Raw genomic sequence first — 12,882 nt, 5'->3', positions numbered from 1 at the left:
TTTGTGGGGGAGGGGGGGGGGGGTTTCTTGGAGAGCTCGGGACTAACTTGAACTTTTCCGTCCTTGTCCACCTATAACATGTATTGATGCTCGACTGTATTTCTCCCACGATGCAACTTTTCATTTCCATATTTGACGCAGTTTTAAAAACAGCTGTCTCCAACAGGACCGGTCATGGGACTCAAGTATTTTGTCAGTGATTTAACATCATGTGCCACGCTTCGGCTTTTATCTGATCAACGGTTTTTAAATGATAACATGTGCTCAGAGGAGAAGTCAGGAAACTGCTGAATGTCGTGGTTCATTACAGGATCAAATATCTACCAGGTAGCTTCCTGTTTAAAAAAAGTATTCACTATTTTGTACAGAAGTGTTTTACAATCACTTGTGAAAATGAAGTCTGCTGTTTTTCTGAATTAATGGCACGACTATATTTTTTAACATGTTTATCCTGAATTAACACTTAAATCATCGCGGCATCAAATTGACGACTTAACTATCTCGTTAATTCAGAAAAACAGAGACAATTTTTTTTTTTTTTTTTTTACGTGAATGCAGTTTTTCTATGTTTGCAATAAAAACGATCTTTTCTTAGAAAGGTTGGGAGCGAGGTTTTTCTTTTTTCGAAATTAAGTTTTCATTTAATGTAAACTGTTCAGTTTAGTTTGAACAGCTCCACAGCCACAAATGTTATTTCTTTTCTAAACTGCAGTATTCAGCTTCCCTCACTTACAAGCCAACGAGTCTGTTATCAGGTCCCTTCAGCGCCTCTCACTGAGGACATTTACATACAGAGTCTAATTGTTCTCCTTATTGCCTGTTGAAGACATTTAGATTATGCTGTTTACATGCATAGTGCAGGAATGTTTCGGTAATTTGGTCATTTTTATGCGATGTTGCGTTCAGTCATGATTGAATAAATGCACATTATGTATCTGTACGCTTGATCATGTGACATAATTTCTCCGACTGGTGTCATGTTGTGTAGCTGGTGTCAGCTATGGTTTTCATGACACTTCTTATACAGCATCGTAGCTGCAGCTCAGACAATTAGTATGACGATTTCATCTGTTATTTTAAAATGCAAAATATTGAAGAAAGAATTCATATCTACAGATTCATTCTTCATCAAACCTTGAGGTGAGTCGTCCTAAAGCGTCACTGACTCGGCTTTCTTTCAGGCTCAGTTTGAGAAGCAGCCCGTGGACACGACAGGACATGTTTAGTTTGTAGATAATCAAAGCGGGGGACTGTGTAAACATATTTCCTGTGTGAGTGCACATCTGGAGCTTTAGGGATTACACATCATTCTGGGAGGAAAAACACAGAATTACAATATGACCATTTTGAGAGGATGAAAAGTAAAAGCTTCTGTTCTCATGGCTCAGCTATACGACCCAAAGATAAACTGGGAGCACAGAAAGCATCTGAAAATGAAATTGTAATCAAATCGCCTGATATCCAATTTAATACGGTTTAGGCTCCCGTGGATTTCACAAGGATTGCGTGTAATGTGTTTTCTCACAATCGTTTTGTCCCCGTGTGACCGAAAAAACATCAAATCTAACTTGACACATATGACGTAACTTATTTTAAAAGTTCATAATTTAGCATGGTTTTTTAGTATTTTTAAGTTCCCTAGTAGCACAAGAAACGTTGTCAGAAAGACTAAAGGCTTTTGGGCAACTGTTTATAATAAATCAAATATGTTTACAGTGACAGCATGTATGAGTGTATGCAACCTTCAAAGCCGTACATCCTTCTTATTTTGGCCCAAAATGACCCCTGATGATCGATTAACTTGTACAGTATGGACAAAAGATGACTTGAGGATGAGGTGAAACGTAAACACTAAGCATTAAATGTCGCTGTAGGAGCAGCTGAGTCTTAATTTGAGAGTTGAAAAGATTTGCTGCAGCACCAATCACAAGTAGATGAGATCAATTCAAACAACACTGAACGACTTTATTTGACCTTTGTCCGATTCCCTGAAAGCCTTTTTAATTTATACCTTCACCTGTTTCACTGTTTGTGTTGCTGAGTTCAGGTGACTCAGAAAAATGAAGATTTAGTCATCGACTCCATGGCAACGAGCGTCACACACAATCACAAATCATCTTTTGTCCACACTGCGCTAAACGATGATCAGAAGTCATTTCTATTCAAAGCCAGACAAAAACAGAATCTTTTTCTTACCCCTCGTGTGGGTTTGTTTGTGTGTGTGTTAGTGTGTGTGTGTGTGTGTGTGTGTGTGTGTGTGTGTGTTTGGCACACATTTGGTTGACAGAAAACAGCAGACGGGGGATGGGATGAGTTTTCCAGGGTTTCCAGTGTTCAGACTTCAGTGAACAGTTCTGTTGTGGCAACAGAGCGGGCCGTCCCCTCACAGAGCGAGCGTGGCGAGATCAACAATCTGGAGGAAAAAAAGACACAAAAGAAGGCAGGAGTTGAAATCGTTATATTTGACGGAGGGGGTTTCTTTTCTTCTTCTGTGTTTTATAAGCGGTTAATAATTATTGTAGTTTACTTCATATGTCACAGTGAATCTCGTCTCAGTCTCCCCGAAACAAAACCTTGACAAAGTAACGCAGTTCATACTCGATTCAATGTCCTTTAAACACATTTATTGAATGGAAAGCTCCCGCTGCAGGCTGCTTGTGTAAATATCTCATGATGACGCGCGTTATCTTCCTGTATAGGATCCTCTGATGCACACAGTTTTAGATGTCAACAGTTTGTGTTGTCTTTGCGTCAAGACTTATCAGTTTGAAGGGATTGTTTGAATTCTTCTTCCAGTCAGCCACCTCAACAACACAGAGAGGTCGCTGCTACAAAGGTTGCTTTTTCTCTCTGGAGGAGACACAAGAGAGGAGTTGTTTGATGATATAACTTAATCAGAGAACAACTGTTTGGACACTGAGGGTAAGCGGAGACAGGAGAGCTGATTAATCAGCCTGTTGTTTGGAGCCCATCTGAGACAGTCTAGCCGCTCGCCTGACGCACTTTCAGGGTCAAATGATTGTCCGCAAAACAAAAACCAACAGATATTTACACTGTATTCACTTGTACAGGCGGCAGTAGCTCAGTCTGTAGGGACTTGGGTTGGGAACAGGAGGGTCACTGATTCAAGTCCCGGTGTGGACCTAGTAGAGGTGGGGTAAAGAAAATGTATACAGTATAGTATCACGATATTATATGGTCTCATGGCGGCCAAGAATCGATATTTTTGATTGATATTTAAGATGTGCTTTTTTAATTTTTAAAAGGGGTTGCACAATTCATTTTGAACAAGTTGCATTGTTAAGAATTCACGTTAAAGTTCAATTAGACTGAAAGACAAATAAAAAGACTGAAGTGAGAGCAACAGACTGAGAATTTTATCTTTTTTGACAAAACAGTTGTTGATTTAGTTTAGTGTAGTGGACATAATGTGCAGTTAAAAAGCTTAATCGCAATATATATATATATACATAAGATTTATTTTGGGGCTTTTTGTGCCTTTAATGGAGATAGGACAGTGGATAGAGCCGGAAATCAGGGAGAGAGAGAGAGTGGGGAACGACATGCGGGAAGGAAGCCACAGGTGGGATGTGAACCCGAGCCGCCCGCTTGAGACGACAGCCTCCATTCATGGGGCGAGCGCACTAACCATTGCGCCACCAGCGCCCCTAATTGCAATATATCATATTATCGCAATTCTCAGCACTTTGCAAAATGTTAAAAATCACAATAGAATCGTATCCTGTCTCGAGTATCGCGATAATATCGTATCGTGGGGACTCTGGTGATTCCCACCCCTAGGACCTAGTCTGGGAATTGGTCTGGTAGCTGGAGAGGTGCCAGTTTACTTCTTGAGCACTGCTGAGGTACCCCCCCCCCACCAGTTAAGGAGCGCTCCTCTCCCTCTGACATCTCTCCATCAGTGCATGTCCAAAGGATCCTGTTTGTGCATGTGTGTGTATTTCATCCTGTGTGTGTGTTTAGCATGTTCAACAACAGAGTGTAAATATTGAATTTCCTCACGCAGGATTACTAAAGTATATCTTCTTCTTCTTCTATATAGTTTTTATTCTTGCATTAGACATCCATTCTGACAGTTTCTTACCGTCTTCCCGATGCTTACAGGCTCACTCCTCATAACTGTTCACTTCTGACTCTTTGTGTTTCTCCGAGTGAATCAATTACAGACAGGCTAATTAAGAACAGCAAACAGTCAGCAGGATTTAACTTCTTGTATCTCTAAATCAGACTTTGTGCCTTGCTCAGGCAGTCAAATAATCATCTTTCAGTGTCAGCTACAAATAAGCCTGTTAATCTAATTCTTGCGCTCATGTTACTTCAGCGTCTCTACTGGAAGTGTAATCTTAAATAGTTGTGGTTATGTGATAGCCGCAGAATTGTTTGAGTCTGTGTACACACAGCAGTGCCGTCCCCATAAGAGTCATACATTGACTTCAGTTGTTATAATACTGCTGCTGAGATGAACAGCGTTTGCAGCCAATGGGAGGAGTCAAACTCGACCGCTAATCGACGTCGAGAGAAATGAAGTGAAAGAGTAATTTACGGAACATAACGGAGTGAAATGCATAAATAAGCTACCCGCCGATGAAATAATAAGGGAATTGTTGTGATTATACATGTGCACGCACAGATTGAAAAGCATTAGCATATCAATCATGTAAATGCTGTAGCCGCTCTGAATAAATAAATAAGGTGCACAAGTTGTTTGTTCCATTTAGTCGTGTGATTAGTATTCAAATTAACCTGCTTATCTACATTTTTACACTGTTTTATTTCTTACGCACTTCCATGTAAATCCATTAAAAACGCACTCCAGCCGACAATATTAACCACCAAATAAAGGTGCAATAAGGGAACCCTCGGAGCCTACAGCCGACAGCACACCCACACATGAACATAAACACCTTGCCTGTGTTCTGTCCCCTTCTACCTCCGTTTATGTGAAATGGCTCATTACCAGCAGACAAATCAATTGGCTTTGCTCTCTGAACACCCACTTGTGATAATAAGAGACTCTACAGAAATCCCACAGCTGAAACGCGGTGCTGCCCTCCAGCTTGAAGCGAAGGTACACATCAGTAAAAGGGATGAAAAAAAAGGAGAGTGAAAAGGAGCCACTAAGACCCAGACAGGAGTTTTGTCTGTGGATTATGCACATCACGTTAAAAGCTTACATGCAGCTAACAAGCGGTGATTATAGAGTTGTTTCATACACATGAGATATTCTACTCTCGCTTGTTTTTCTAAATGAGTGACGAAATGCAACTTATGATTATTGACATGAGCAGTTCATCCGCGGTTCATCTTCTTGATTCAGCTCGGATTTTTATCTTTTTTTGTCATAATCATACAGCTTCACAGTCCACAAACAAATCATCATTAAGGACTGACAAAGTTTCTATATATATATATATATATATATATACATATATATATATATATATATATATATATATAGTTCCAGTCAAAAGTTTGGACACACCTGATTGAAATGCATGTTATTATGTTAAAGACGTTTTGATCTAAAGGCTTATGCTTAAATGTTTGACATGAGTTTTTTTATATATAAATAGAAATAGTGAAGTTGATGCCTACATATGTATGCATTTCTTTCCATAACAACATATTTTTATTGTTTTAATATCTATTATATTTCTAAAATGTGGAAAATAGTAAAATAAATAAAGAAAGTAGGTGTGCCCTAGATACAGCTTACAGTAGCTTTATTATAATAATATAATACACTGTTATATAGTGTTACTGTTGTGTGTCCAAACGTTTAACCGGTGGTGTATATATATTTTGAACAGCACAATTATTGCTTAAATAAGAGTGAAACATTAAATCATGATCACAGGATGGCAGATTGTTGATTGTTCTCGTGTTTGTTTGAGCGCTAATGACAATCCATTACATTGTAAAAAAAAAAACGTGAATATTATCAGCATGTTTTGCATTGAACAAATTGAACATATAAAAAACAAGGGCTGCAACTAACAATTGATTTAATTCTCTTTTCTCTTTATTTCTCTAAGGTGAAGTCTTTCATTCCCTGTCCATCAATCATCAGAGGAAGAGCAGAAGACATGTTTATGACAGAAATAAAAGTCAAGGAAAAGAAGATATTGACATATTGTTGCAGTGCTTCTGAGCATTAACTTGTTCTAGACAAAGAAATGCCACCAAAATGTTTGCCATGGTAACTTAAATGTCAAACAATCAGTTTAGCCTTGTAAAGACACTTGAGATGTGTTTGCTTGGAGACGTGTGTGTTTTTAACTCCTTATATCCTTTTCATTTTCAATTTCAGAACTCACATCAAAATCAGCTCTGTCATATCTCTGAATAAAAAATAGAAATACTTATAATAATAATAATAACATTATTATAGTTTTTCAAGTATTATTTGTTTGGATCCATTTTAAGTAGCCCTGTTAAAATGGTTTGTCCCTCATGCAAAACTTGTCAAAAGATGAATTATTCATTATTTTGTCACAAAAACAGGCCTCAGTCAGGTCTGACATGGTACAAAATGTTCTTCACCCACCCTTTGTATAAAAGCTGTTTTAGCAGAAGTTGGTCTGCATCACCAGTTTCTCTTACCTTGACCATCTTTTCTGCCGCTCTGGTGTGCTCTCAGCTCCTCTGACTTATAGAAATCAATACTGGCATAAGTGTTGAGGCTTGAGCCAGCGCTGCTGCCCATCGCGCCTCCTCCGATGTTGTAGGCGGCGGAGGTGCGATCCACTCCTGCTTGAGGGCTCTCCTTAACGGCCAAGTCAAGGTCAATGTAGTTAAGGCCTTGTTCAGCAGATGAGGTGGAGGCTTGTGGTGGAGGTGTGGCAGATAGACCAGCTGCCTGTCTGCTCTCCCACGGTGAGCAATCCAAACCGTGCCGATGGCCCGCTGCCTGGCTGCCCTCCGGGAAGAGGGAGGTAGAAGAGGGTGGGTGGCGTGGATGGGAGGGAGGTGAGCTAAAAGTCTCCGAGCGGTGGCTCTGCCGGCCCTGCTGGTCACCGCGGACCGACCTGCTGGGAGACTGGAAGGACTTGACTGGAGAAAAGCCCGAGCCCGTCTCCTGCTCCATGGATAAGGGCTGACCCGGGTGGACGGCAGGTCTCGCTGAAATGCTGGGATCTGAACCTTTGCTGTCCGCGAATGTTGGCGGGGGGTCTGTTGGCAACGCCGCCGCCTTCACCTTTGTTCTGTAACCGCTATTGCCCTCCGCCGACGAAGGAGAAGACGAGCGCCGCTCATGCCGGGACTTTGGGGCAACGGCCGGCGGGCCCTGCGGGGTGCTGAACGCGGCTCTGACGGGAGTCAGGGGCACGGAGGGCTTCCCTAAGTCCATGCTGACGTACTCTGCCGAGGTGGACAAGGGTGCCGAGAAGCTGCGGGGGAGGACGCAGGGATTATCATGGTGGAGGAGTGGTTGGTTTATTGGCCTGAGCGTCCCGTGGATCACAGGTTGTCCGTGTTTAGACCCCGCGTGTCTTCCTCTGTCGTACTTGTTGTCCTCCTTGAACACGATACTCACATACTCACCAACGTTTGGCGACGCCGACGGCAGCAGGTTCTCCTTCACCCTGGGCAGAGTGTTCGCCTTGGCGATGTCTGAAGACATGCTCAGCGGGCGACCCCGCCTCTGTTGCTTCGGGCTCTTACTGCTCGAGCCGCGTTTTGGATGGTGACGCCCGTCTTTTGTGCCCGCCCCGACGCCCTTGATCTCTGCTCCGGTCCTTAACAAACTCAACCCCCTCCCTGCCGACATGGACTTGTCTTCCAGGCTTTCGCTGCTGGCCGAGCTGGAGGAGAACGACGAGGAAGACATGGAGAGTTGGCAGCCACCTGTGGAGCCCACTAAGATTTTGTTTCTCTTGCTGTATCCCAACCCCCCTCCCCTCCCGGCGGCTTCATGCCCACCGCTGTCCTTTTTCGCCTCCCCTTTGTTCAAGTCTTCCTCGAAGCGCGTGTACAGAGTGTGCTGATATGCTCGTGGCAGGGAGAAGTAGGAATTGAACATTTTTGGCTGGAGTTGGTGCTGCTCAGGGTGGGAGGGCGGTGTGCTGCAGGCGGAGCGGCTGCACACGGGCGAGACGTTCATGTAGTCGCCGGCGGAGCGGCTCTCCGCGCTGCCCCCGCCGTCCCACATGCCCAGTCCGTGCAGGTCCGTGGAGCTGCTGCCGTTCGGAGACATGACCATGTAGCCCTCGGTGCTGGGCTGGCGGATGTGCTGAGGAGGGGACACGCTGTTGTTGGGGGTCATGGCCATGTACTCATCATCTGCCCCGGGTTTAGCGCTGGAGTCGGACATGCCGATTGAGAGAGAGAGCGACGCGGGAGGAGACGTCACTCCGGGCAACATGGACATGTAACCGGTGTCCACGCCGGCTCCAGGGTCAACCTCTCCCCGGCTTTTGTCAGCCCTCTTCCTCACATCGACGCCACCCGCGAGAGCTCCTGAGCTGTGGTGCGAATCAGCCCTCCCCCGGTTAGCACTCCGTGACATGATGGCATATTCTTCGTCGTCCTCGTCGTCTTCGTCTTTCCTGTGTGGAATCAGTCTTTCGTGGGCCGCCAAAGGAAGGGAAGCCCTCTTGCTTAGCAGCCTGCGCTCCGCCTCAGATTCCCTACTGGACGCACGCCTCAGAATCCGCCGACCTTTTGAGCGATGGTGGGAACCGAGGAGGCCCTCTCGCTGTCCCATTACTATGTAGCTGGAGGAGCCTTCCCCGTGGGCGTGATGTCCAGAGAGGCTGGGAACGAGCAGAGAGTGTTCCCCGGGACTGGAGCCGTATTCATCCGAGGAGCCGTAGTCGCTCGGTGAACCCGAAACGGAAACTCTCTGTGAAACACGAGGATAAGAGCAGACGGTCATGCCTCCCACCGCCGCTCCTACCAGGCCGCACTCGGAGCCGTGACCTGAGCTGGACGACAGACTCGGCGCAGGGGAGGGGGCGGGGTTAGGCGTGTAGCGCGCAAGGCTGAGGGTTATCTTAGCAGGGGTTGGGGCCCTGGTGGGCTTGGGCCTTAGCGTCGGCGTGGTCGAGCAGGAGCCGTTGAGACTCGGGCTTGAGCTCGCCCACGTCCCCTTCGCACTCGCTCCGCTCTCCTCCGACCGGGCGCCGATGCTGGCGGTCCGTGCCCTCGGGAAGCCGTGGCGCGACGTGGGCGACGTGCTTGTGCTGCTGCCTCCCCCTGGGGTCTCCGTGCGGGCTCGCCTGGAGAAGCCCACCTGGCTCGGCGGCAGGTTGGGATGATGGCGACGGCTGGGCACGCTGATGGGATTGGAAGCGGTACCGCCTCCACACGATGTCCCGACAGACTGAGATTTACTGCGCTGACGGAACTCCTCGCTCAGGGCCTTCATGGCCTCCAGCAGGGTCTCGTGCATGTTCTGAGCGACAACCGAGTCGTCCACCTGCATCCAGAACTCTCCGGGCCCGGTTATCGCAGAGCGACCCACCTCGATGAAGAAAAAGTTCTCTGAGTGGCCACACCTGCGAACATTCATCAGCTGCAACACCACAGACGCCACGTCGGAGTTGAGTTTGACAAAGTTGACCGTCTTGTCGGTGAGGCACAGCCGGTATATGCCCACTAAGTTCCTGGCATGTCCAAGACCTTTGGGCCAAACCTTGACCTGCCATACTTCCTTGAAGGTTGGAACAGGAGACGGCGAGCTACACTCTCCACTACTGCCATAGTCTTCGGGAGTCTTACCTAAAGAACAAAGGGGAAATAATTACTAAATGAATAATAATAAGGAAAGCAAACACATCGTTAATATGAAGAAACACCCAATGTACTATACATTTTAATTAAATGCAAAGCTTGTTGAAATATTAAATAAAAACATCATGGCAAACCAGAATAGGTGACAAATGTCAAGAAATAATTTGTTCCTCTATCAATAAAAAAAAACTGCTCCATGTGTCACAACTCATCAACATAACTTAAACTTTATCTCTAGAATCATTTAGGTCTTAGAGGGATTAAAATACTTTTTAATAAAAATACGTAATGCTTCATAGTTAAATAATAGTTAAATAACAGAAGACATTTAAACTTTTAAACTTTAGCCTGAGCTGCATATATCAAACTGTATTTTGCACACTTGACTGCTTTTTTTTAATAATAATTATTTATTTATCTATCATACTATGCACTGGCAGAGCTAGTATTTTGAGTAACAGCTACTTATGCACATGGACCATCCATACCACTTTTTTTTATCCTGGCTATGTATTGTGGGCTCATGTTTTTTTGTATGGGTGGGATATGTATGTATATATGTGTTGTGTTGTGTGTTTGTATGTATGCTGGCTGCTGGAACACCTACATTTACCTGCTGGGATGAATAAAGCATATCTTATCTTTATCTTAATTTATTGTATATCAGTTCAATGCCAATCACATTAAAGGTTTTTTTAATTTTTTTTTTTTAATTAAAATCTAATTAAAAAAAAAGTGTTAACTTAATATTCAGTCCATGTCACATTTACTAAATAACTAACATGTGTAGAGAAGTGTTTTTCTGCCTCCCTTAGTAAAACATTTCGTGTATTAAAGGCAACCCCCATAGGAATCATTATAACCTACTATAATTAACCATCTTCCAGTCTCTGTTATTCACGTTACAGGTTCGCAATGAAATAAATTAAGCATATTGTGGCGACATCAACTTAACAAAATGGGGGTCTGTTCTCTGTTCTCTAGTGTGAATCTATTCAAGGCTCCGCTACATGAAAACAGTCAAGCTGGGCAAGCCCTACTCAGTCCCTACTAACTGAAACGAGGGGAGGAGGGGGGGTGGTGGTGGTGGTGGTGGTGGTGTTCGGCTCCAGCATAAGGATAACAACGTAAACACGAGGATACCCAACAGAAACACATTTTTTTTCCCAGTGTGAGCGCACTGACGATGCCCTCTCTTCCCTAACACAACCAGCAGCAGCATCAGCATCGTGCAACACAAATGTAGGTTAGACGAGCGGCAGTCAGCGCTGTGCAGAAAAACAAAAACACAGGCTTCAGCGGAGTGCACCACGATAGGCTACTACTATATGATGCATCCGTCGGATGGTTGCTATATGCCCACTGCGCCATGCAAAAATACACCGTCGTATTCCATTAGCTGCATTTTAGACAGAAACGACCACCGTCTTCATGTTATTATTGCTGTAGATGCAACTTGATGCATAAAAAAATGCAATTTGATGACTAAAAAAAATGATCCTCAGGTTATAACTGTAATGTACTGAGATTGTGCAGCACAAACACAGCACATGCCGCCCATAGCGTGTTGGTTGGTGTACCCCGTTCAGCAGGATCCACCTGCCTCTTGCTGTAAAAACACCAATTTGCATCAGTGTAACTGTTTTCTCTTTTTTCCAATTAAAGGATAAAATAGACTTACATTCAAATTCCAAATAATTTGAGCAGGTGATATGCAATAAACAATCAGGACTGGCCGAGCCAAATAGTAAATGGAGAACAAACAGCCTACGGCAGGATAGGCCTGATGCAGAAACAGACACTGGGAATCACATCACATTTCTCATGTCTTACAGTTGCACTGGAGGTCCAGCATCGCTTGGTACCACTCGTTCTGGATCTCCTCGCTGTCTGCAGCGATGGCAAAGCTCTCGCTGCGGGTATAAAGGACGATCATGTGCTTGTTTTTGGAATCTGCCCGCTTGTTGATGTTGAAGCATGTCTCCAGGCTCAGGACTTTTTTGGGCACAGGTGATTTACTGCGGAATTTCTTCTCGTTTTCGTAATACTCCAGCCGAGCAGGACCATGCTCCGAGGCCGCCCTCAGCACGAAGAACCGCCGGTGCATTGATTTATGCTTGCGGAGATAGCCGCTTTTCTGCACGTCTTCATAGTTCTGCGGCTCAGCTGCTTGGTTTTCCATTGCCCAGGCAGGGTGATAAATATTATAAGCCCCAAAATCTGATGAACAAATATCTAAGTTCGAGTTCTTAATCCATTGCAGCTACATCCCTCGTCCTCCCCATGTCCACATTTAAGTGTCCAGCATATGAGCGAAGAAGGCTCAGGATGGATGCATCAGCCAAACCATGTTTTGGAGCTCGTCTCATCCTCTGAATCCAGCAGCTGCAGGAGGATCCGCGGACCGAGCCGTGCACAGCGTCCACCGCTGCTCGACCCCGCAGCCCAGCCCCAGTCCTGCCCGATCAGGTCCAACCACGATGCGGTTCAGCTGCTTCAGGACGTCTCCTCCACCTGTCTGAGGTTGCCCACTGTCAGTCTTGCCGACCGCGGTCAAGCTACGCAGAGTAACAATACAACTTCCGGTAATGATTTTCAAAATAAGACATAGGGTTGAACTGAATAAATGGTAAATGGACTTGAGCTTATATATTTCTAGTCTTCCGACTACTCAAAGCGCTTTTACACCGCCTGTCACACCCACCCATTCACACACTGATGGTAGTGATCGCTATGTAGTATCATCCATCAGAAGTAACTAATCCCATTCATACACCGCCATCGAAGCAGTTCACGGTTAAGTGTCTTGCCCAAGGACACATCGGACATGTTGCTCAGCTGGGGATCGAATAACCCAACTGTCAGTCTTTTTTTCATCATGAGAAATTAAGCCTTACAAGTAAGCTAAGCGCCAAATCTGCGTTTGAGAGGAGCTGGCTACGATCAACGACTTGTGTCTCCGTAGATACTGCCTTTATTCATGACCATTGTACACAAGATTACTGTTTATATCAGAGCATTACAAGCTGCCAGGTAGGTCAGGTAGCATTGCATGACAGGTGGATGCCGCTGTAACTGTTTAAAAAGTTACCATGTTAAATGGCGACTTGATTAAGACCGAAACGT

General features: G+C 44.8%; 1 protein-coding gene across 1 annotated transcript; it reads right to left on the bottom strand.

Annotated features, from left to right (window-relative positions):
• Positions 1-1,937: 1,937 nt before the first annotated feature.
• si:ch211-284e13.4 (insulin receptor substrate 1-B) lies at positions 1,938-12,288 on the bottom strand. The gene is made up of 3 exons (XM_061056516.1): positions 11,590-12,288; positions 6,625-9,744; positions 1,938-2,413 (listed from the first exon to the last, which is right to left on the bottom strand). Exons 1-3 carry the CDS (start codon positions 11,936-11,938, stop codon positions 2,406-2,408), a joined length of 3,477 nt encoding a protein of 1,158 aa, XP_060912499.1. The 5' UTR covers positions 11,939-12,288; the 3' UTR covers positions 1,938-2,405.
• Positions 12,289-12,882: the final 594 nt, after the last annotated feature.

Source organism: Labrus mixtus, chromosome 14 (genome assembly GCF_963584025.1).
Source record: "Labrus mixtus chromosome 14, fLabMix1.1, whole genome shotgun sequence".
Taxonomy (NCBI): domain Eukaryota; kingdom Metazoa; phylum Chordata; class Actinopteri; order Labriformes; family Labridae; genus Labrus; species Labrus mixtus.
This window is presented reverse-complemented; position numbering and strand designations above follow the sequence as displayed.